Raw genomic sequence first — 23,694 nt, forward strand, 5'->3', positions numbered from 1 at the left:
ACCTCGGTTCAATGTTTGATGTCCTATTTATTAAAAACCAGTGTCTTACCAACTCATAACATTTCTTATATCATTTATGGAGTCTTTCTACGATACAGATGATCTGTATATAGACGCACCCACAGCCGATGCTTTTGGATGCAAATTTCGACATTATTATACACTATATATATCAAAACCGACGCTTGCATTATAAAAATATTGGCTTTGGATGTGATCCGCATGCAGACCGTCCATAACATAAAATTCTCCTGTATATATATATGTATGTAAATGAAATACTTAGCATTTTTCTATTTCTATCTGTCTACATACCCTGCTTCTTTGATTTTTCAATAATAGGAGTAGCCATTTTAAGCACAATTGAAGTATCAAAATCAGGTTCAGAAATTGCATGGCAAAAGAATTTTGACTTGGTTGCTAAAAATAATTTATGTATTAGCCAAAATTGCATCTAATAATTCCCTGGAAAAATATTGGATGAAGATTCTATTTGGAAAACAATATTACAACCTAGTTAGAATCAATAGAAGTGAAGTTTAGTTTGAAAAAGAAAAAAGCAAAACTACGGATATTCCCCACATATTCTTCTCATTGTGGTGATTTTTCTTTTGTGATCTGGCAGCATCTAAAACGCGAACATGCAGAAATTTCTACTGCAACACCTCCTAGCTGCTTCTCTTTTAAAGATATTCACGAGCAAGCTACTTCTTCCAGTGACAAAATTGGACTACGGCGAAATACATCATTTAGCATTATGAACTCGTGGTCACCTTCTTCCTAACAATTCTCTTCCTACGTGCCCTAGGTGCTGGTGATTCCCCATCAGCTACAGAGTCAACATTCCCTTGTTTGATACCAAGAAGTCCAAGCCCAGAAACAATGGCGCTCTTAGAAATAAACCATTTGGAAGACAGTTGATCCGCATCCTGAGAAGGCCTGTTGTAAACTTTCAGAAGATCATCCGAGTGAGCTAGTGGATCAGGTTCAACCCCAAGCCAAGCTAATCTAGATGCCTCTCCCAATTGAACATTCAATACCCTGCATAAAGTCCAAAGAAAGGTTTAAAAACTCTCCCCTATTGAGCATCTGGAAACAGGGACTTTTAGCAGTCAATTTCATTCCAACTGTACAACTGATTCCGGTTCAATAGTTTATTTGTTTTGTTTCCACGATTAGTTTCAAGGTATCAAGTTGAAAAATAAAATTATTGCACATAGCCCTATTAGTCGCCTATCATATATCATTCTTAATATCAATCCATTGGGAGCAACTGGGCCTAGATACTCCAATAGTCCTAGCTGTTGATAATGAAAACTAGGTTAATCCAATAGTGCAGTTCTCAGGTAAACAAAAAATAATAAATGAAAGATAGAAAACAAAAAGAGAAGAAAAAGAAAAATCCCACTCTGTTGACAGCGAAGACACTCGATATGAGATGAGCAAAAATTAAGACAAACAACATATAAATATTCAGATGAAACCATAAGAACAACATATCATCAGAACTCCAAACAGTAAAGATCATGAAGATGAAATAAATAAATAAAAGAGCCCCCTACCTCAAGGCTGTGCTGAAAAACAGAGCCACTCCAATGACATCAAAATGGTTGAACATTGCTCTGTCATATCCACATAAGAGCTGATATCTCATGTTAGCGTAAAGTCCTAGGAAAGCACCATAACCAAGTGCATTAGTGCTTGTACTTGGTATTGACACAGATAACCTGCCAAACAAGTTAACAATTGTAGAGAACAAAATTAGTTTGACTAATAAGTACGATATTTCACTGAATAAAACTATTAAGGGAAAAATGTTTAATATTCTGATTGGAGTACTATTTAGTTTTAATTACTCCTTCAAAAGGAACAATTTAAGTAGGTTTTCTTTTGCTTCATACCTTCCCTCCTTCTTACTGGCCAGATAATTTGATAAAGAACCTTGCACTGCTCCAGCAGTTAGCCCAACCATACACAACTCGGCAGCCTTGTAGAAGAACGAGTGTATTCTCTTCTGTAGATCAAATTCCCTCAGGGGATAACTCCTTTCAAATATGTTGTTTGGGAGCTTCTGCAATGTATTTTGCAAATCAAACCGGAATGTGTTCCCATATGAACGACAAGGAGCAAGCGACCAAACAACAATAGCATTGCATGCTGCAACCGTAAGCACATTTACAAGTGCCAGATCCCATTCTTGCTTTATCCTATAGCAAAGCAACGTCAATTACTTCAGCGTTTCAATGAGAAAACCAGACAATTGCAACCCCTTGTCATAAAAAGAAGACATACCTATCCTTCCTATTCTTAAGCTCCGACCAAACTGAGAAACCAATTGTAGCAGCCTGCTCTAAGAGAAGCTTATATAAAAAGGCAGGATCTGCAAGCATCCTGCATAACAGAAAGTATTGACAGAGTGAACACTATTATTATAATACAATAATACTGAGGAAAACTTTCAAAAATACCTTACTAAAATATAATTATGAATAACAGAAAGAATTGCTGAAAAATAGTAATTTTATAGCTTTAGCTAAGAAATGAAAGGACATCTTCACATGTACTATTCTACAATAGTAAGTTTAGGGCCGCTGTCAAATCACCTGCCAATAAATGCCCTCGAAACTGCTTGAGGAAGTGACCGGGAAATAAACCTAGTAGTAGTTGGCCTGGCATTGATTGCTAAAAATTTTACCATTTGAGCGGAACTCACTAATCCCTGGAGGAAATATTTTAGTTAAAATACAGATAAAAAGTATTTAGCTGAAAGTTACAAGATAAGCACAGTACCATTTCATAAGCTTGTCGGAACCCAGCAGGCAAATCCATAAATGTCTTCTGCCACTCATTCAAGACCGCATCTACAAATTTCCGATCAAAAAGCTGGGAACAGGCACAAAATTGTCAATGCATCCAGAAATATAAAATTAACAGACATAATGATTAAAAAGAAAATGCCAAGAAATGTGCATTATTGTGTATGTGTATGTGCCATATTCACACCTCCTCAAGAAACTTCCTTCTCCTAAATAGGCCACCCTCATCTCCCTCATCACCATCGTCGAAGTCATCAAAATAATCATCATCATCACCATCGTCATCACCACCGTCACCGCCACCATGATTAATTTTCTTTCCAATATCTCCACCACCTCCCCCAACGGCAGTCTGCAATATCAACTCATTAGTCATATTGAACAAAATAGTGAAGATTTTGAATGGCAAAGTTACTAGTGGACTCAATTGATAAAGACTACTTGAATGATAAATCCCAGCCCTTAAATGAGCAGAACCCCAAACGAAGTACTAAAAAGATTACAATTCTTGGACAATATTGAACATCCCAATTTCTCCAGATGTAACACAACCAGATTTCAATTTCATCTCAAAAACAATTTTACCATCAATTCAATTTAACACCTGACATACACATACAGAGACAAATGATCAGAAAAGGCAACAGATTTTCCTTTTTCGTAGGGACCTGCCCTAAGAAAATGGCAACCTAGTATATTGTGTTGAGAAATTGAATCAAATGTATCAAACTATGAAAGAAATTAAATTACTCACGTAGATGAGTCTACAGCTCTTTTTTATCTCTTATTCATGTTCATGCACACCAACAAAACAATTTTTGAAATTCTTTCGAATTCTAAAAGCCAAGAGGCAGTTGTCCATAAATTTTTAGTTCTATTATTGAGAATGAATTTTTACACAAGTTTTAACAATTTAAGTATGGTCATTAGAACTACACCTTCATTAACCATTTTAACTTATAGCTTATAAATTATGAAATAATTCACATTAGAATAACCGGTGGCTATCTGTTAACTTTAAGCTCTTTCAAGAGGACATGTTTTGATAAGTGTGATTCAGTGATTGCATAAGGACTCCTAGGAGTAACTGCCTAAGTTTATCTTCCTCTTCTTCCTCTGCTTTATAAGACCTCTTCAACTAAAAGCATGTAGTCATTACTCCATTAACTAATCAAATTTACCTTGTATAATCCAAATTTACATTCCCAACCTCTCTTCTACCAGGTCCTAAACGGACCCTAGTTATCTTTCTACAAGAAACCACTAAATCTAAAATTGCAGATCAAATTCACTATCAGACCATTTATCCTGCATCATCAGGTCCAGGCATTTAAGAAAAACACAAATAATTATGCGTGTGAATACCAACTTATTTCAGGAAATTGGAGAATGGACTTAAGCTAGATAGGTATTAAAACAAAGTACGAACTTGAAATGTCAGCCCATATCATGTGGGAAAGCGATGCAAAACCTTAAACATCCCGTGGATATTCTGTGAGATTAAAGCATAGCCTTTTTCCTTCCCTTGAATACTAAATTAATCAGGTGGGGGCGCTGGCACACATCATGGTATATCAAGAGATTATTATGATTTTTTCAGAACATTCTCCAGATGTTGTTTGCTATTAAGAATATCAGTGCATTTCTACTTGTTCTACCAATAAATCTTCAATTTGGTGAAGATGTTTGACATTCACAAGTAACAACAAAATTATCAAACTCAAATTTCTTACTTCGCAAGGTTTTCTTAGCATTATGTTGATAGAAATTCAAGGCAGAATTCTACAAAGAAAGAGGAAACAAAAAGAAATTGACTATGCAAACAAGAAAAGCTAGCTGTTAGTGAAGCTTTAAAAAAGCATTCCATAAAAATAAAAATGAATAAATAAATAAATAAGCATTTCGTTACATCCTGTATATGAAAGAACAGCCCTCTCAGTTAGAAATACAAACAAGAGACTTTAACTAGAACCTCACTCACTTCTTCAGCAAGTTGGAATTACTTTAAGGAACACATTTTTTCCCCCTTTGTTGGCTCATAAATTACTCAAAACCTTACCAAAACATAATTATATTTAATAAAATTCATATATAGCTTGCTTCTCATAACAGCAATAGAAAACAAAACATTGCAAAAAGAAAGTCACAGAAGTTTTCCTCATCCACTACAACTGGGCTCTAACAAAACAAGTGAATACTTGACAATATTTACCAATGATGTTCTCTGAAAAATTATTAAAACTATCACATTTTATGCAATCAATACCATCAATTAGAGTAGACTTGTTTTGGAAAATTATTTTTGGAATTAAAACAGTTCTCGGAAATTAACTCGAACAAACTTACCGATACATATTACTATCAAATTACTGGATGCCTTTTAACACATTTTACTTGTGACCAATTCAGCTCAAAATTCATTGTTTTTCTATTATTTGCACTACGAAAATTATATATATATAATTTTTCTTTTTTTTCACTACAGTGGACTACAAATGAAATTTCTCAGAGTCCTAAAAATCTTACTTCTACAGAGACTATTCAGTTCATGAATTCTTCATTTTCCTAGCCATTTATAAATTCTTAGCAACAAACCCAGAATTAAAATTCCCAGAACTTAAAATTTAGAAACACGAAACAACAAAAAAAAGAAAAACAAACCTCGGGACTGGACTTGGATTGCTTCTGAGACATATCGAGCTTTCCTTTCTCAAGTGTCACCGCACCAAATGCACCGTACTGTCCCTTCATAACAGGACCCAAACTTGAAGACGCAGGAGCGCCACCAGAAACCGATGGAGCCGCAAAGCACCTTTCCAACAAAGTCATGGAGTCCCCATCCACCAACCCTCCCGAAGAAGACGAAGATGAAGATGAAGGAGGAGGAGCCACAAACGCCTTCACCACCGGACCTCCTCGTCGGTGCTTACCGCCCGCCGGTTGGGCGGTGACCAGCTGGTTAGGACATACCAGTTTCGGCGAAGACAACGAAACCGATGATAAAGAATTGTGCTTTACGGGTAGCTGCGTGTTAATGGGCATAATTTGGGCCGTTTGGAACACTGCGTGAGACATTTTCTTGGAAATTCTTTCTTTTTTCCTTCTTTTTTTTTTTTTTTTTGTTTTTCTGTTTGGATAGGAAGAAAATTCACTCTGCAACTTTCATGGATAGAGAAAGTAGGGCTTGCTTTGCTTGGTTGCAGTTTCTCTCTCTCTCTCTCTCTCTCTCTCTCTATCTATCTATCTAAAAGAGGGAACTTTGAAGAGAGAGAAAGCAAAGAGAAGGTAAAAATGGTGGAATGGGGGTTTTGATAGCCGACTCGCTTGGCGACGAGTTCCAGAGAAAGAAAGAAGACGAACCCAATCCGAAAGCGTTTGTTTATTGGTTTGGTTCAACCAGGTGAGTCTACTAGGTTGGGTTTTGGGTGAGTCGACTAGGCCGGGCTTAGTTTGTGGGCCCGTCGTCTCGTTATTGGCTAGCGGTGGCGTATATAGCTGTATGTATGTCCGTATTTACAGTTTTGTCCCCATTGTTATGTAAACAAAATTTTGTTCATATGCACAAGAATAATTCATGTCATATTTGCTTTGATTTATATCCACAAATGTCATTCACAAAACGAAAAGTGTATCATTTAAATTAGGATACAATATATTAGTTGAAAGCAATTCTCCTATGTTATTGCTTCGACAATTGGAAATTTAATTGTGTTTAGGGTTTATATTAGTTTAATGCAACAGTAAAATTAGAGTAGGACAAAATAAATCTTATATGAATTTATTAGAAAAATAATAAATTAACACCCTAATTTATAATTGTAAAAGGTTGAGGATTCCTATATTAGAAAAATAATTGTAATTAACACCCTAATTTTATAGTAAAATATACCAAAAAAAAAAAGAGATAAATGGTTTAGCTCTTATAAATAATTATTTAAAATAACCACTTAGATTAGCCCAAAAAAATAAAACAATTATTAAAACTAAACATACTAGAATTGCAATTTGCAAATATAATATAATATTTATAATTTTTAAACTTAAAGAGTTTATTGCATCGATACTTGTTCTTTCAAAAGAATTTTTTTTAAAAAAAATAATTATTATCTACATAAACGAATAGATAAATAAAAAAAACTTTGTTTTGTTAATTTAATATTAGCTGTGTAATTTTGATATTTTTTAATATCAAAATATCATTATCTAAATATTTAAATAATCTATTATTGGATCGCAAAATTTTTGTAAATATATTCATAAGCATATGGTACAATTCCCTTCAAACTATCATTTCCAAAATCGCAATAGGGGTATTCTATTCATATAAATTTCAATTATCACGTTATTTAACTTAATTAATATCTATTAATTAATATCGATTGTCTTCTATTAATAACTGTCATATAGAGAAAACCACCATGCAATTTGAAAGACTTGCCTTGGTCTTAACCGAATGAAACAGTTTGCAATACAAAGAAAAACAACATTCATTCGAGTTTACAAGGTAAGATCTTAACTGTTTCAGACAAGAAATGTTTCAATACCTAGTTTTACTCCACATTGACAAGCAACGAGATAGACATTCTGGTAGCTCTGGTATTTTCCATTAGAATCAAATACATTTTCCGGGAAGAAAAACGGATGTGGAGCAAGAGAGAATGATTATCAATTTATTCACCTTGTACCCGCAACTTGTCTGGCTTCGATATCCTTGAGTCTAAGGGTTACAGCTCTCTTGTGAGCTTCTAGCCCTTCAACTTCCGCCATTGTTGCCACATATGGACCAAGCTTTCTCAGACCTTCCTCTGTCAATGACTGCACAGTTATGTACTTAAGGAAAGAGTCCAGAGACACACCGCCATACATCCGGGCATAACCATAAGTTGGGAGTACATGGTTTGTCCCGCTTGCATAGTCTCCAACACTCTCTGGTGTCCACTGCCCTATGAACACAGAACCTACAGAGATTTAACATTATTGATTAGATTTGATTTCTTTCATTGCTTTTAGGGACAAAGGGTTGAAAACGGGTAATAAACTTTTGAAGAACCATCAATAAGTGAATTATGCTACACAAAAAAGTTTCTTTCCAGCAATTTTTCCAACCCCTTATTTGGATGAATGCTCATGTGGAAGGTACATATTCGGCTCTACAGAGCAAAGCATGCAATGCATGGAAGGGCTTTGCGTTTTGGGATTCAACAACTGCTGAATCTAATTCTTAATAGCATGTTATCATGATGTGAAATCTGTAAAGATACAATGCTTGAGAGAGATGGAAAGCAAGAAAAACAAATTTCAAGAAAAAGAGAAAAATAGGATACTCTCAAATATAACTTACCTGCATTTTCAATGAAACCCTCCCATTTTTCTGCATCCTTGACATTGATGATCAGATGCTCAGGAGCATATAAGTTTGAAAAAGAGACCGCCTGAAATGCCCATCACTATGTTTGGTTAAAGAAACTTTATAAAGCTTTCTCAAATAAATAAGGGCGTATATTTCAAAAGTAAATGATATACTGCAAGAACATGCTACAATGTCCCAGAACATTATTTTATCATACCCATGTGATTTCCTTACAGAATTTCAAATTATAGGTACTCATCATATACATGTATATATATTGAAGATACAATCATCAGACCATAGGAGTACAGACCTCAAGCATATCACTAGCAAATACAGTGAAGCTGTGGCTCAGGGCTTTTGAGGCATAATCCCCCCTTGGAAGGCTTTGGCACTGCTTGTTCAGTTCGTCTTCTATGGCTTTAAAATCCACACCATCTCCAACTATTACAAGAACAACCTGACTATCAGGGCCATGCTCAGCCTGAAAATGTGATATAGTTTATCAACACATCAGGTACAGCACAAGCATTTAACAAATACCAAAAGCATTTCACTGCATTATAAAGGGATCTATCACATTAAAACTTCAAAAATGATTTTCTTTTAAACTAGAAGCATAGAATTCCGTCTTCTTTTACTCTCTTTTTTCTCTTTTTCGTGTTTCAACAGCATTTTCCTACTCATATAAAGGAACTTCCTTGCAATGAAAATTATAAGATATTGAACTTAAAGCTCATACTAGTAAGTTCCAAAAAAGAAGAAAGATTTTAGTAGTTACTGCATCTAAAGTATAGCAAGTTGCTTCAGAATGTAATTTGGATTTTCAAGACTTCAACATCAAAATGTAATCTAAACTTTTGGATTCCCTATAATGCATAAAAAGATATCAAACAAGTAGCATATACAGTGGTAATTTGCATATTTTCACGAAAAACAAAAAAACTTGGAATTTATATTTACCCTGCTTGTTCAACAATTTTACAAGTCGCTACACAGGATCCTAGACAATCACAATCCAGACTGGGGAGATTAACCATCCTCGACCTAGAAGATTTCCAATTCCCCCCCCAACAGTAATACATAGAAATTTCAGAGGCTTGGGTTTCTATTAGCTGAGGATGTCAGATTTTAAGATCTAAATTGTAGTCTGAACAACCATGTGAGCTGAAGATATAATGGTTTCTAATAAACTAGAATAAGACCCATCACTTTAGCCATCAATATGAAAGACTACTTATATACTCTGAGTCTTTGACAATTCACTATAATACTTTTCATACCAATAAATAATACATAATAATGGACACAACCTACAATTGCAACCTTTCATTACAAAAAGGATACATCAGAAACGTAAAGAATAATGGCAGAATGAGCAAGCACCTGTGAAAGTAAGTCTGCAGCTATGTGAACAGGACTGGCATATTTGTCAGCAATGACCAGAACTTCCGAAGGCCCCGCAGGCATGTCAATGGAAACCATGGCTTCACTGTTCTGTTGAGTATATGGTCAAATTACAAAGTGAAACAGAAGTTGGAGTTCTCTTAATTTCTTTCTATTTTTTCAAACACAATCGATAGTTTGATTCTATGCAAATAACTTGTAATAATAAAGAGTACCTACTTGGAGAATCATTTTCGCAGCTGTGACATATTGATTACCAGGGCCAAAGATTTTCTCAACCTGTAAGTTGTTTGAAGAATAAATAAGAAGATTAGTTATAATAGAATTATGATTCACGAGTGCATTTTTCTGATGGCTTTCGACATTCTTTTAAAATTAAATCCGAAAGGAGTTGTATGACACAGGTTATTGTCAAATTCAGTTAAGAATTAATTGATAATGCAAGCAAACAGCATATTCCATAATGATGCAGGAAGCCTGCAAGTGATTGAAGCAGACTAGATAGACATGTTCTAGAAAGATTCCACGTGCAACTTAGTGTGAAGCCACTGCATGCAATTATGCCTTGGGAGTACCAAAGAAAATAAAAGGAAGAAATGCTCCTTCAATTTCTTTATTATTTCACAAAATATATAATTAACAAATTCAGCTAAGATCCAAAATACAAAAAGCAGTAAGATCAATGTAAAAATTCGGTATATCATCATAACAAATAGCATAATGGTAAATCAAAGGGGAATGAACACCTTAGGACAAGATTCCGTACCCCATGCCATAGCAGATACAGCCTGCAAAGGTAAAAGGAAAGTCGGTTCAAAAGCAGCAAGAAAACTTAAGAAACAAAGTGTTACTTCTAGTGTGTAACCAAAGATTTGCAAGCTTTTATATTTACTAAACCTGAGCTCCTCCAGCTTGAAGGATGTGAGTCACACCAGCCTTCTTTGCACAGTACAATACTTCCTATCGAAACAAGGAAAAAAAAATTATCATAACCATATTCATTGATATCCTCATAAGTTATATCATCCAAAGTAAACAAAAACCTTGCATATGCTTCCATCTTGACTTGGTGGGGTCGCAAGAACAACTGTTTTACAGTCAGCGATCTTCGCAGGCTACCATACAGAATAAAGTAAACGTCAACTAAATCCTATGATCTAGTAATTCATAACCATGCTAAAGATCATAGGATCATGAACCGTCAGAAGTTACATATATATCTAACAAACTTACAACTGAAAGCATCAGAGCTGTGGAGGGTAAAACTGCAGTTCCTCCTGGAACATAAAGACCCACAGAAGCAATGCCCCTTGCCACTCGTTTGCATTTGACACCCTAAAAAATTTAAAACATATATATATATATATATCCCTTTAAGATTCATACATAGAGGATTGTAAATGATAAAATGCTCAAGCATAGAGGAAAAACCAAGCAGCAGCATTAATATACCTTCATGTTCTCTACGCTTCTCTCCGATGGCTTCTGGGCAAAGTGAAATGCATATATATTATCATAAGCCACATCAAACGCTTCTCTAACAGCAGGATCAAGCTGCAACAAGTCAAAAGTTGAATTTTGAACAACTAGAAAAGTCACATAAACAAGAAACCAAATCTACGAAAGACTGACTAACTAAAAACTGAAATCTGAACTACTCATTTTGGACTTAACCAACATCTTGAATAAGAGCTGAGAAGTACCTCAGGATCTGGAAGATCAGAGACCTTTACAACTATCCTATCCAGATTCACCTTGTCAAATTTCGCTGTATAGCTACAAAACAGAAAGAAAGAGATAAATTTTTTTTTAATAAAATCTAAGAACATCAATAACACAAGAAAATATTATCTCATTGCAAAAGTTTTGGACAGCGAACAAGGAGTGATTATTCTATACCTTGGGAGACAAAAAGAGACCAATAGAATAAATGACATAACGGACAAAAACAAAAGATTAACCATATAGAAATTAAAAAATATAAGGAGCCACCTACTCTTTCACTGCAGCATCACCTCTTTTGCGAACATCTTCAACAATGGGGTTGACCTGAAACCCCATATCAAGTAAAAGTTATCACTGCTTCATCCATAAAAACAAAGCTAAAGACATGAATTTTGGGTACTTGTAAAAGAGACTCAGGTATCATTAAAAGAAAATGGTGGCTGACCGTGCTGAAAATCGAAGAGAAATCTATACGAGGACGAGCTTTGAGGCTATCAACCTCCAAAGATGTAAGTTCAGATAATCTATAAGACTTCATCGAGCAACTTATTCCCTTCAAACTGAATCCTAAACACAACAATTAGCTTTCATCCAACACAACATCAGAGTATATACATACATTGAATTGATGACAAAATATTTTTGCAGTTGTACCTTGTGAAAAATAGTGAGATGGGAAAACTGCAGTTCTTGAGGCACCTGTTATTCGAAATTTTAGGGAATCGTTTGGTTTGACCAAAGAGCTGCTCAAGTTGAAAGACAGAAGCTGACAGTTCGTCATAGCCTTCAGTCAAGTGACTCAAAATCAGAATGAATGCCAACAACTACAATATTTTGTTCTTTCTTAGTTAATTATTACCATAAATAAAAACAAAATTAAATTCAAAATAAAAAATAAATATTTGAAGAGCAGCACTTATTTATTCAAGATGCTGAGTGTGTTTGCGGTTTTATGGCTAAATGGCAATGTTAAGAGGTAGCACTTTTTCAGATACTTAAAAGACATTAAAAATAAAAAATAAAAAATAAACAAAATGATGCAATAATCACTCTCTTTCATTCTCTCTCTTACTCTGTTTAATCTCACAATCAGCAAGAGAAAACCAACAAAAATAAAAAAAGAACAATTTTTATCCTGGCTCAGTCTCCCTCAAGTTCTTTCTCTTTCTCACAACCAAACAAAATTCACAGCATATTACCAAGAAAATTAATATTCAGTACAAAAACCAAATCAATTTTCAACTAAAAAATCATGAAACAAAACCAAAGCAAAATTCACAAAAATCCCATCAAAATTAAACAACCATAATTCATAAGAATTAAAAAATAAGTAAACAAATAAATGACAAATACATTTGGAGCATCGATAGACTAACAAACTCAAGCCAGTCCCCCCACAGAGTTGAACTCCAAGTGGACTTCAAGTCAAAGGGAACTTGAGGAGCTCGAAAGAGAAACACAGAGAGCCCCGGTGTTGTAGAGAGAGTGGGCAATGAGTTTTGAATACAATTTCTTTTATTTTTTTAATTTAAAAAAAAAAGAAAGAAAAAAAACAAACAAACAAACTAAGAATGCATCAAGAAAACCCAACTGGAAATTTCAGGAAAACAAGGAAGAAATGAATGAGTTGAAAAGGAGATGAAGCAGACCTTATTAACATGCCAAAGCTACAATCTTTATTGAGTTTGCTGAGTAAAATTCAGAGCTACAGAGACCAAAACAGACCAAAACGGCGAGTCGTCGGAATACAACCTAACACTTAAAATTCTTCGGAGCAGTGGATGCGAGGGTTATTTTTAGCCTTTCTATTTCTCTTTTTTCTTTTTTTTCTTTTTTTCTTTTTTCTTTTTCTTTATTTATTAATTTTTACTAAAAAATCTTTTCCATATTGTTCTAAAAAAATCTAATAAATTACAAAACTTTTCGCTCATTGGTTTCTAAATTAGCTTCTTTTTATGAATTTGATGAATTAACAATTTAGATGTAACTGTCATAGGATTTTTGTTTATTCTATTTTATTTTTGTTCTTATTAAAGTAAAAATTTTGCCACTGAATTAATATGTTAAAAGCTTATAATTCAAAAGAGTTTATATAATTTTATAATTGAAATTTTATATAATGTAAGATGGTAAATTTTGTTAGATTTATTAAGAAGTTGTATAATCCAATGAAATTGATAAGAAAATAATAATTTAGAATCAATGTGAAACGAAAAATGTTTTAACTTTACTCGTAGGAGGATCTAGTCTCGGACCCCTCAATTTATTTTTTCTTTTACCAAAAAAAATGTATACATATTTGTTTTTTTAAAAAAAAATTGTGAAGATAATAGGTAGTGCCTCTTCAAAAATTAAACAATTCTCAGAAAATTAAACAATGTACATTTTGTTTCTTTTTAGAAATATGTATTATTTTTTATATTTATCAGTATTTTTCTTTTGAAAATTATTATTTTCCTTTTTATTAGTTAGGATTCCATGGGAAATAAGTGAAGTTGTTTAAAGATTACTCATACTAAATATTTCTATCTTTTTATTGGTGTCTATGTGATTAAAATCTCTTTTTTTATTTATTCAGTTAGCTTTTTTTTTTTTTCCCCCTTAAATTTTCTTTAAAGTTAAAGGTCCTTATAAGCGAAGGAAAAAAAAAAAAAATGCTTAGATCAGCTTAACTCCAAGTTATAATAAATAAATCATAATTTAAAATCTACAATTCATATAGATGAAAATTTTTCATAAATAATTATTAAGCTAAAACAGCGATTGCTTTAAAAAAAATATCTTTCATTATATAATGATGCCCTTTGAACGAAATTTATGGATCCACCACTATTTACTAGAGTTTAAAAAAATAATAATAATAATTCTACAGTTAAAATGTAATTAATTTTTAAAAGATATAATAACAATCTTTGTAAATAATAATTTAAACTCACTTTAGTTGATTTTTTTTTTCTTTCGAATATTTCATTTTAAAAAATTTATTTTTTCACACAAAATTTTATTAAATTGGTTGGAAAATAAAAAATATTTCCTTAATAAATCTATGTGCCAAAAAATCCTTGACAGATTTAACGTCTATTTGGAAATGATTCTCAAGAATAACTTCCAATGATTTTTAAAAAATTATTTAATTGGTATTTTTTTAGCCAAATAAGTGATTTTTCTATAACAAAATCACTAAAATTAATTTTAGATTCAACCTTTGAAATAATCCAAAAACTAAAAAGTAAAGTTTCAATAACAAAACCATCCGAACATTCTCACAGGAGAATTCTCCTATATGGATATGTATATAATTATACATATATATATATATATAAATATATTAGTTTTACAATTAACTTACAAAAAATATCTTAACATTTCAATGATAATTTTGTATAATTTTGTACAATTTATTTATTTTTTCAAATATTTCGTTTTAAAAATTTTTACTTTTTTAAAAGAAAATTTTATCCAGTTTAATTAGGAATAATAAAAATATTTCCCTAATAAATGAATGTGTCAAAACAAACGGAACCCACATAATAGATTTCTGTTTTAAATTCCATAACCATTTTCATCACATTTGTAAGACAATCTATGGCCAAGACAACAACCTTGAGTATTTTCTTTAGGAAGGTTTTGCAGTGATTAAAAAGTTATATAATTAAAACTAAATCAAGAATTTAGAAGCAAATATAAAGGAGATTTTTAATTTTTAAACTAGAATACACAAAAGTTTCACAATTTTAAAAGTAAAAATGTATTTTAAAAAATGAGAATAAAATGTTTATAAATAATAGTTTTAACTCACTTTTTTCTATTGTACAGGTTTTTTTTTTTTTCTTTTAAATATTTTGTTTTAAAAATTTGCTTTTTTTTTTTTAACAGAAAATTTTATTCAATTAAATAGAAATAATAATAAAAAAATTTCCTTAATCTATCAATGTGCCGAAAAACTACGTGATAGACTTCTGTTTATAATTCCATCACCATTTTCATTCTATATTCACCTGCCACTGTCTCTCCTCTCGCGCTCAGAGTCACTCACGCAAAAACCAACCCCTTTTTGCTTCGCTTTACCACAATGGGGACTCCATACCCGAACCCCATCAATCCGACCCGAACCCGAATCGGCTGGATCGGCACCGGCGTAATGGGTGCAGCCATGGCCGGTCGTCTTCTTGCCGCCGGTTACTCAGTCACCGTCTTCTCCCGAACCCCATCCAAAACCCTCCCTCTACAATCCCAAGGCGTTGTACTCGCCTCTTCACCACTCGAACTCGCCCAGCTTGCCGACGTCGTTTTCACTATGGTCGGACACCCATCGGACGTCAAATCCGTCGTCCTCGGTCCCACCGGCGTCCTCGCCGGCCTCAAACCCAACTCCGTCACCGTCGACATGACAACCAGCCATCCCGCCTTAGCACGCGAGATCTTCGCCTCGGCCCGTGAGACGAACTGCTGGTCCGTCGACGCTCCGGTCTCCGGCGGCGATATTGGCGCCAGGGAAGGAAAACTGGCCATTTTAGCTGCAGGCGATTCCGGCGTGGTCGAATGGCTGTCGCCGCTGTTCGAAGTGATGGGAAAAGCTACGTACATGGGTCGAGCAGGTTGTGGGCAGAGCTGCAAGATAGCGAACCAGGTGGTTGTGGGTGCGAACCTGTTGGGATTGAGTGAAGGCTTGGTGTTCGCTGAGAAAGCAGGGCTGGATGTGAAGCAGTTTGTGGAGGCAATTCGAGGTGGAGCTGCTGGGTCCAAGGTGATGGAGTTGTTTGGGGAGAGAATTATTGGGAGGGATTTTAGAGCAGGTGGGTTTACAGAGTATATGGTGAAGGATTTGGGAATGGGGGTTGATGTTGTGGAGGAAGAAGATGATGGGAAGGTTGTTGTAATGCCTGGGGCTTCATTGTCTAAGCAGTTGTTTTCAGCAATGGTGGCCAATGGTGATGGTAAGCTTGGCACTCAGGGTCTGATTACTGTTATAGAGAGGCTCAATGGTAAATGAGATTGGATTTAGAGCAAGATGGCAGGTAGACAAATTTTGTGTCCTTTTCATTGCTAAAGGTTATCTTTTTTCTTTGCTGCGACAATTTGATTTTGTCCCTACAAAGGAGTTCTTCAGTAAAAGGCTTTGGGATGCACAGGGTTTGTTCACTCTTTTTAGAGAGGGACAATGGGAAATGAAATGGGATTTTGATGGCTGTTGTTGGATTGGGATGAAGAGGGTCTGATAACGTGTAGTGTGGCCGAGCGGTGTGCAAGAATAGAGTGTTTGTCCTTTGTGTTGTTTGTATTAAATGAAAGGATACTGTGTACAGAATCTTCTTTAGTTGGCATTGACCGGTTACATACAGTTCTATTGTCTACATTCGGAGTGTGTTAACAAAATAGTATTTGAAGGGTCATTGGTTTATAATTTCATGTAGTAATGTGAACAATTGTTTTACCATTCACTTTGGACATGGAGGAATTGGTTTGCAGCATACATACTTGTGAGATTTTGATGAATGAAAAACATGGAGGAAAGGGGGAAAAAAGGTAATTTGGTTGTATTTGTGTATAATCGTCTTTGTATGGTATTAAAGGGGAAAATGGAAGATAAATTTTTAATTGATAAGATTCTATACACCGCTATGCAAAAGAAAGTAGCATTATCATATCAGGAGATTATCAGATACAAAAGTCATGTGCACAGCCAGCAAAATTGGTTATTAAGCTTAACATTCGCACCAACTAGAGCTTCACCGACAAAAATACTTCAATTATGCACAATTGACTACTTTACAATTTGAAATGGTATCAGCGTCAGGTTACAGGTTTTCAAGGTCAAAGAATTTACACTGTTTAATCTTACCACTGAGCATTAGGCTAAAGCTAAAACAGTATACACTATATGGGTTTTGATTCACCAATTGATGAAAAATTGAGAAAGATAATGTTATATTAAACCCTAGGAACAAATTGAGGGCTCTACGCTTAAGTGGGTTAAGCCACGGCAAAACCTTTCCTCTAAACAGTAAACACTGCGTAGTTTGAAATTCATTTTCCTTTCCTCTTTTCAGATTTTGATGATGTTAAAATCATATGGTGCTTGGACAGTATCTCAGGAATAAAATGTCGACCGAACAAATGTGAGTTCTTCAGCATTAGGTTTCTTGTTGAAGAATCAACCACATATCCATGACTTGGCATCCATTGTAGCAATTGAAGAAGCAATTCCTTCTTTTCAGGTTTCATAATATATCGTGATACTGCCTTCTGAAATAAACCCTGAGAAACGGATCAAGACCAATGAGTCATCAAAAATAGAATTAGAAGACAGAGAACAGCACGTGGATATGCATGTTCTATGGAAACTTAACAAATGGCAAAACAACAGGTAAAAGAGCGAGGCTGAAAGAGTTAGCTCATCAGTGGAGCATTTTATGGGATATTTTTAATCTGTCTTAACAACAGGAAAGTTGGGAGCGAGAAGAAAAAGGTATTCTGAGTAACAAGAATATCAAGAAAACATTAAACGCTTGCCGCATTGGAGGCATAGCTGTTAGCCTGAAGGAGAAGACCCCTTCTCATATGGGGAATTTTGTATGGCAATACTACCCTCTTACGTATCTATTTTTCTGATCAAATTCTAGACCCTTACATGTGTTTTGTCTCTGTTCTAGCATGAAAGACATACTTTTCATCACAGTTCTAAGACATTTTATGGGAAAGGCAACAACTTTGAGAATTTTCTTCAGAAAGGTTTTGCGATGATGGAAATTCTATGAGGGGAACCAAACTGTTCCATGATTTGAATGCATTGTTCTTCTTTGAATTGTGAAAGGGGATGTTAATTAATGGTATATTTTGTTAGCAGATGAAGGTTCATCATTTAACATGTTTCTTCACTAAATTCTAGATAAAATAATTAAAACAGAGAACTGAATTAAGACCTAGACCTGGATCTCATTCTTCACAAAAATAACTAACTTGGATCTAATATAGGTAGGTCAAATCTGGTCAACATGGTTAACTCTTTACAGTGGCTAGCCACGCTACCAAAGGTGTCCTGTTTTCTAATGGTATTCAACATGCATGCCAAACATCTGAACTCAGACAGTATGCTTATTAGACATAAAAGTCCATCTTACTTCTGGAGGTAAATCATCAAGACCCATGATTGTTTACCTGATCAATCTTGCAGCCAAAACCATGGATGAGTTTCACAACATCGTTTATCAAGTTGATGTTTCCAAACTTCATATATGCAGTTGCAAATTTCATTATAGCAGGTTTAGAAATCAAATCCCCATTGTCCTGACCATAAAAAAAATTTACACAATCAGTCACAATATAGATTAAAGCGAATTCATAATCTTCAAAAACATTGTGGCAAACCTTGACTACTACATAAGCCTCTTTGAACAGTCGTCCTGCTATTAGAATGTGGAGAATCTTCTCATGAAGGGCCTTGCACATTGTGCGTTTGCTATATCTCAACATATTGTAAACAGAAAATGCTTCTGAGCTCGCCCTTATCTTACCAAGTTTAAATATTAAGGAGGAACATATTTCCTGTACAATAAATAAATATCATGAAGAAGGTACAAACAATTTACCAGTAAAAATTAATGCATACACAATTATTGTCCTTTCCTCAAAAGAGTTTTACCAAATAGCACTACAATTTATAGCATATCCTCATATTGATTATTACAAACCCCTTGAGCAGGTAAAATCATATAGATAACCAACAAGAAATATTGCAATGCTTCGCAACCCATTAGTTCTACTAAAGCTTCCACTTGCTCTTCAGATACTCTTTTTTCGGTGGCGAAGGAGCAGACTAAATTAACATAACCATTCAAAGGATATTTTAATAAAGAAAAGGTAAATGAAAATAACATAATACCTCTTCCACTTGGTAGCCTTTTTTATGCATGTCCTCCATGGTTCTGTAAGCAAGCAGATACAACTTCTCCTTGCAGAAATATTTTATTAGGATATGAAAGGTATTATAATCAGGACTGATTGCTAATTCATCCATTTTCTTTAACATTCCCATTACACTCTCCATTTCACCTGCTCTGCAGTAAGCACAAATCATGGTATTCAACATAACCAAGTCATATTTGTCATATGTTGTTTCAAAGTCCTTCGCCAATTGCTTTGCCTCTTCCAGTAGCCCATCTCGGCAAAATGCAGAAATCATGATACTATATGAATACCCATCTGCCCAGGGGAATATGATCTGTAACGTTAGAGGCAGCATGAAAGATGGTATACTCCGCTTCTACTAGCATCATATATCATGCCACAAACACTAAAACACCATGAATTATGCCTTCATATAATTATTTATGGTGATTGTATGAAGTCCGTTACTAAAGTAACCGTTGAAGGACTCAAGTACTAGTTTGCTATTTCTGAAGAGCCATATAGACATAGGATGGATGCAAATTATGTGCATGTACATTTTCTTTACAGCAAATATAGCCTATGCACTATTAACCAAAGAAAAGAGAATCATAAACCATTACAACAAGAATAAGATCAAGCATGCAAAGGAAAAATATTTATTGCGCTTGTCAGGTCAACTTCAACATAAATAAATAAATTCATAATTTCATGAAATGTTTAATTAGAAACACAGAATAAGAACAAAAACTTATAAATTTGGCTTGATACAAAACTTACACATGCTTGCTAAGAAAACAACTCATTATTTAATAACTTGAGGAATCTAGCATTAAGGCTTTATTCTCTGTCAGAAAACACACCAGACTTAATGCATTTCTCCTTCATTTCATCAAAAACTGATTTAGCCTCATGCAAATGCCCAGCTTTAGCAAGTGCATCCATCAATAAGCAGTATGGCATCTGCAAACAGATTCACATTCTAAGCTACAAAAGTACAGAAGTTGGCAAAGTTGTATATGAAGCATAACTAAATTACACTCAACATTATTTTACCCCCTAAAATAACTGTAAAATTGTGTGACAAAAAAAAAAAATGTGCCATTGAAGTTAGAAAAGAACAAGTATACTTCGTCAATATTAATATATATCCTTGAACAAAAACTTACATTGAAAAAATTTGAATGTTATTTGGAACTTAAAAACATAATACTTCATGGCTAAGATATGAGTTACCTCATCTTGAGCATAGCCCATAGTTTCCAATTCACTTAATAATTCTCTTGACTTTTCAAACAAGCCTCCTTTGACATATACCTTTAATAAAGTAGTCAAAATCACCTGCAACCATTTGCAGTGTGAATTTTATGAAACAGCATCACAAAAAGAAATGAAAGCTACCTAAGATTAGATAAATAAGCATATATGCTGAGAAGCCTTAGACATACTACCTTATATAACACAAGAACAAAAAAGGCTACATATCAAAATGGAGTTTAAAATGTGAGATTTTTTTGAATGGCTAAAAATGGAACAATTCCAAGTTATATGCTCAATGATGTCTGGATCAAACATCAAAATGCATAACCTTAAAACCACAAATGCAAAACTGCCAATAAACTTGAACATATCACTAGCAAAACCAAATATGAATATAAAGTTTTGGAGAAATATCGATACATGATTGCAAGTAAACATGAAAACAAACCTTATTTGGTACTAACCCTGCAGATTTCATATCTTGAACCAGATCATGAGCCTTCTTGTAATCTCCATGTATTGAGTAAGCATTTAGCAAAGAGCTATAATGGAATTCATTTGGCAAATGACCTTCATCCTTCATCTGGTTAAAATAGCTTTCTGCTTCTTCCAGTTTATTATTTGAAGCACAAATAGCTAGAAGTGTTCCATAAAGTACCGTATCCATGGACAGCCCATTTTGGTGCAATTCTTCAATAAATTCTAAAGCCTTTGAATAACCATGTTTGTCTTTGATGCAGCCTGCAAGAAGCTGAACACCAAATAATTTTATTAAATTAAAGGTCTTTTGAATAACTATATACAGAACAACCTTTTTTTCTCAGTAAATAAAGAAAAGCTTATCGGGGATTTTCTTCTTCTTCTTTCTTTCTTTCTTTCTTTCATTTTTTTTTTTTTAAATAATTGAAAGAAAAGAATCTTTTTTATTTTTTATTTTGGACAGAAAATTGTAACGAAAATATTTTTCTCTTAAGGAAATTAACAAAGCTTAACCATAAAATGTTACTGGAAAGAAAGATAAACTGTGAAAACAAAATGGACTGAAACTGCTTAATCCTGAGATGAAATGAGCTTACAAAATTTTTAAATTTGGATTATCATTAGTATGATCTATGCTGAACTTTAACTTGAATTGTTTAATAAGTCTCCTAACATAATATGTATTCTGGTGGTTTAAGATACACAACTTATTCTGCTCGCATGATAAACTAAAATATTGCACAATAAGTAAAATGGCATACCGTACTATATGTAACAACATCCGGTGCTAAACCACCCTGCTTCATTTGATTAAACAACTTAATGCTGCTATCAAACTTGCCACTCCGGACCAAACTACTTAGAACGGAATTGCAGATGAAAACATTCCTTTTGGCTGATTCATCTTGAATGCTATTATATATTTCCAGCGCCTTCACAGGATTGAGGCTCTTGCCCATGAACTTTATATAGCTGCTATAGGATGATACACTAATCTTCCCATTTTGTTGCATCCATTCAAAGAGCTGCAAAAATAAACTATTAATTATTTTTTTTTTCTAAAAAAAATATATTACTTAAAAATATAATTAACATTATCAATATTCAATAGAACAAAAAATCATAAACTCAAAAAAATTATTAGATTACTAGACATGTTCCCAACTAAATTACCGTTATTTATTAACAAAATTTTTGGGTTCTCTGTGAAAAGTGTATGCATGTATTTGTATCTTTTAAAGTTGTAGCACCTGGGAAAGATCATTCCATCTCTTTAGCATCCCAAATTGGCGTAATATGGCATTCAAGTCTTGCACCTTCAAAGTACCTCCTAATCTGCATAATGATATATTAAGTGGGTGATAACTGCATTAGCTGCTTCGTCCTGTTAAACAATAGTTTCTGGACTAGAGCAACAAAGTATTCACAAGATCATAAAGGAGACAAGGTAACCCTAATGAGGGTGTAAAATAGAAAAATTATTTAAATGATTCTGTGTAAAGAATTTTTTCTGCTCTATGAAAAATAAGGTCAATGAAATTTTCATGCTACTAGAAGATGCATGGATATAATATAGCAATTGTGCTCTATTTATTTTTACAAAGTTACTCATATATGACCTTTATACATGAAGATTACATACTATTTGCTAAGCAACTTGAGAAAGATTAGACAAGGAAAGAAAGAAGAAGCAACAAGGAAAAAAATACTTCCATTCACTTAAGGTTCATGGAGGGAATTCTACGACATAAAGAAAGCCTTGAAAACTATCAAAAATAGCATAGACTTCTTACCACCTATAAATTGGTCGCCAATAGGAAATTTTCAACCCAAACAAAAAATCTATAACCATTAAACTCTGCTAAATTTACAAACCCAGATGATTTCAGTTCAAAATTCAGGGGTCAGTAAGAAAATGCAACAAAAACAAAATTTGCACAGGAAATACATGGGTCAATGAGAAAACCCAACAAAATTAATCAAGCACAGATGAAACTGACAAAAAAGAGAAAGAATTTCACACAAACAAATCAAAATAATTACGGGGTCAATGCTGAAAAGAACCAAAAAAAACAAAGTTGAAAGAGCCGAGCCCAAATCGAAGGACTGTTGAAGTTCAAGAACACATAAGATTGGTTGCAATACGAACAATCCATGTAAAAAGTCGTACTATTTCAGTTCACTAGTCGTTAAAAAAAAAAAAAAAAAAAACCTTGAGAGAGCTGAGCCCAAATCAGAGCACTGCTGAACTTCAAGAATGGCAGACTGCCTAGCTAAGTAGGGCTTGGAATGGTGCTTGTGAATAGTAACTTTGCCATTGGTGACTGGTTCGTTGTGGGGCTCTTTGACAGAAAGAGTGGTTGGACAATTGGTTTGAGAACTCAATGCTCTTGCTGTTAAAGGATTTGCAGAAGATATGAACGGAAATGATAGGGATAAAGGGTGGGCCAGAGAATTCTGCAAGCCGGCGCCGAGTACGGACACCTCCATTTTCGTTTTCTCTTTAGAGCATTTGATAGAAGAACAAAAAGTTGTTGTTTTTCAAATATGGAAGATAAGGGTATAACAGAGGTTTTTCGTTTATCTATCTAAATATTTTCTCTGACTAAATTATTCAAATGTATTTCTTATTACGACCCATGAAAATAATAATAAGTTGAAAAAAAAAAAAAAGAAGAAGAAATTAACTCATTCAATTATTGGAAAAAATAACAACAACAACAATAATAATAATAATAATAATAATAAACTCTTTGAATTGGTATCTTA

At 33.9% G+C, this 23,694-nt stretch overlaps 4 protein-coding genes across 9 annotated transcripts; 1 reads left to right on the plus strand and 3 right to left on the minus strand.

Annotated features, from left to right (window-relative positions):
• Positions 1–461: 461 nt before the first annotated feature.
• LOC107427794 (protein RETICULATA-RELATED 1, chloroplastic) lies at positions 462–6,188 on the minus strand. The gene is made up of 8 exons (XM_016038184.4): positions 5,478–6,188; positions 3,004–3,168; positions 2,791–2,883; positions 2,604–2,719; positions 2,293–2,391; positions 1,902–2,207; positions 1,563–1,727; positions 462–1,041 (listed from the first exon to the last, which is right to left on the minus strand). Exons 1-8 carry the CDS (start codon positions 5,889–5,891, stop codon positions 756–758), a joined length of 1,644 nt encoding a protein of 547 aa, XP_015893670.1. The 5' UTR covers positions 5,892–6,188; the 3' UTR covers positions 462–755.
• A 1,032-nt stretch (positions 6,189–7,220) lies between these two features.
• Positions 7,221–13,129, minus strand: LOC107427773 (histidinol dehydrogenase, chloroplastic). 6 transcript variants are annotated; one of them, XM_016038152.4, is made up of 15 exons: positions 12,948–13,129; positions 11,953–12,122; positions 11,744–11,865; positions 11,570–11,622; positions 11,277–11,349; positions 11,026–11,127; positions 10,807–10,908; positions 10,617–10,688; positions 10,471–10,533; positions 10,320–10,361; positions 9,793–9,852; positions 9,553–9,663; positions 8,480–8,650; positions 8,158–8,248; positions 7,221–7,774 (listed from the first exon to the last, which is right to left on the minus strand). In XM_016038152.4, exons 2-15 carry the CDS (start codon positions 12,077–12,079, stop codon positions 7,491–7,493), a joined length of 1,473 nt encoding a protein of 490 aa, XP_015893638.2. In that variant the 5' UTR covers positions 12,080–12,122; positions 12,948–13,129; the 3' UTR covers positions 7,221–7,490. The 6 variants fall into 6 exon arrangements, with proteins under 6 accessions (XP_015893638.2, XP_015893637.2, XP_060667505.1 ...); XM_016038151.4 differs by having other exon boundaries at positions 11,953–12,082; positions 12,948–13,128; XM_060811522.1 differs by lacking the exon at positions 12,948–13,129 and adding an exon at positions 12,890–12,909 and having other exon boundaries at positions 11,953–12,082.
• A 2,092-nt stretch (positions 13,130–15,221) lies between these two features.
• LOC107427774 (probable 3-hydroxyisobutyrate dehydrogenase-like 3, mitochondrial) lies at positions 15,222–16,771 on the plus strand. Its single transcript, XM_016038157.4, has one exon. The coding sequence runs from the start codon at positions 15,371–15,373 to the stop codon at positions 16,289–16,291; it is 921 nt and encodes a 306-aa protein (XP_015893643.2). The 5' UTR covers positions 15,222–15,370; the 3' UTR covers positions 16,292–16,771.
• On the minus strand, positions 16,556–23,525 carry LOC107427782 (pentatricopeptide repeat-containing protein At1g10910, chloroplastic). Its single transcript, XM_016038169.4, has 10 exons — positions 23,138–23,525; positions 22,176–22,260; positions 21,687–21,950; positions 20,894–21,196; positions 20,422–20,526; positions 20,049–20,148; positions 19,181–19,500; positions 18,667–18,843; positions 18,457–18,585; positions 16,556–17,556 (listed from the first exon to the last, which is right to left on the minus strand). The coding sequence occupies exons 1-10, from the start codon at positions 23,413–23,415 to the stop codon at positions 17,326–17,328; spliced, it is 1,992 nt and encodes a 663-aa protein (XP_015893655.2). The 5' UTR covers positions 23,416–23,525; the 3' UTR covers positions 16,556–17,325.
• Between the last annotated feature and the right edge of the window lie 169 nt (positions 23,526–23,694).

The sequence above is a fragment of the Ziziphus jujuba genome, chromosome 9, assembly GCF_031755915.1.
Source record: "Ziziphus jujuba cultivar Dongzao chromosome 9, ASM3175591v1".
Classification (NCBI taxonomy): domain Eukaryota; kingdom Viridiplantae; phylum Streptophyta; class Magnoliopsida; order Rosales; family Rhamnaceae; genus Ziziphus; species Ziziphus jujuba.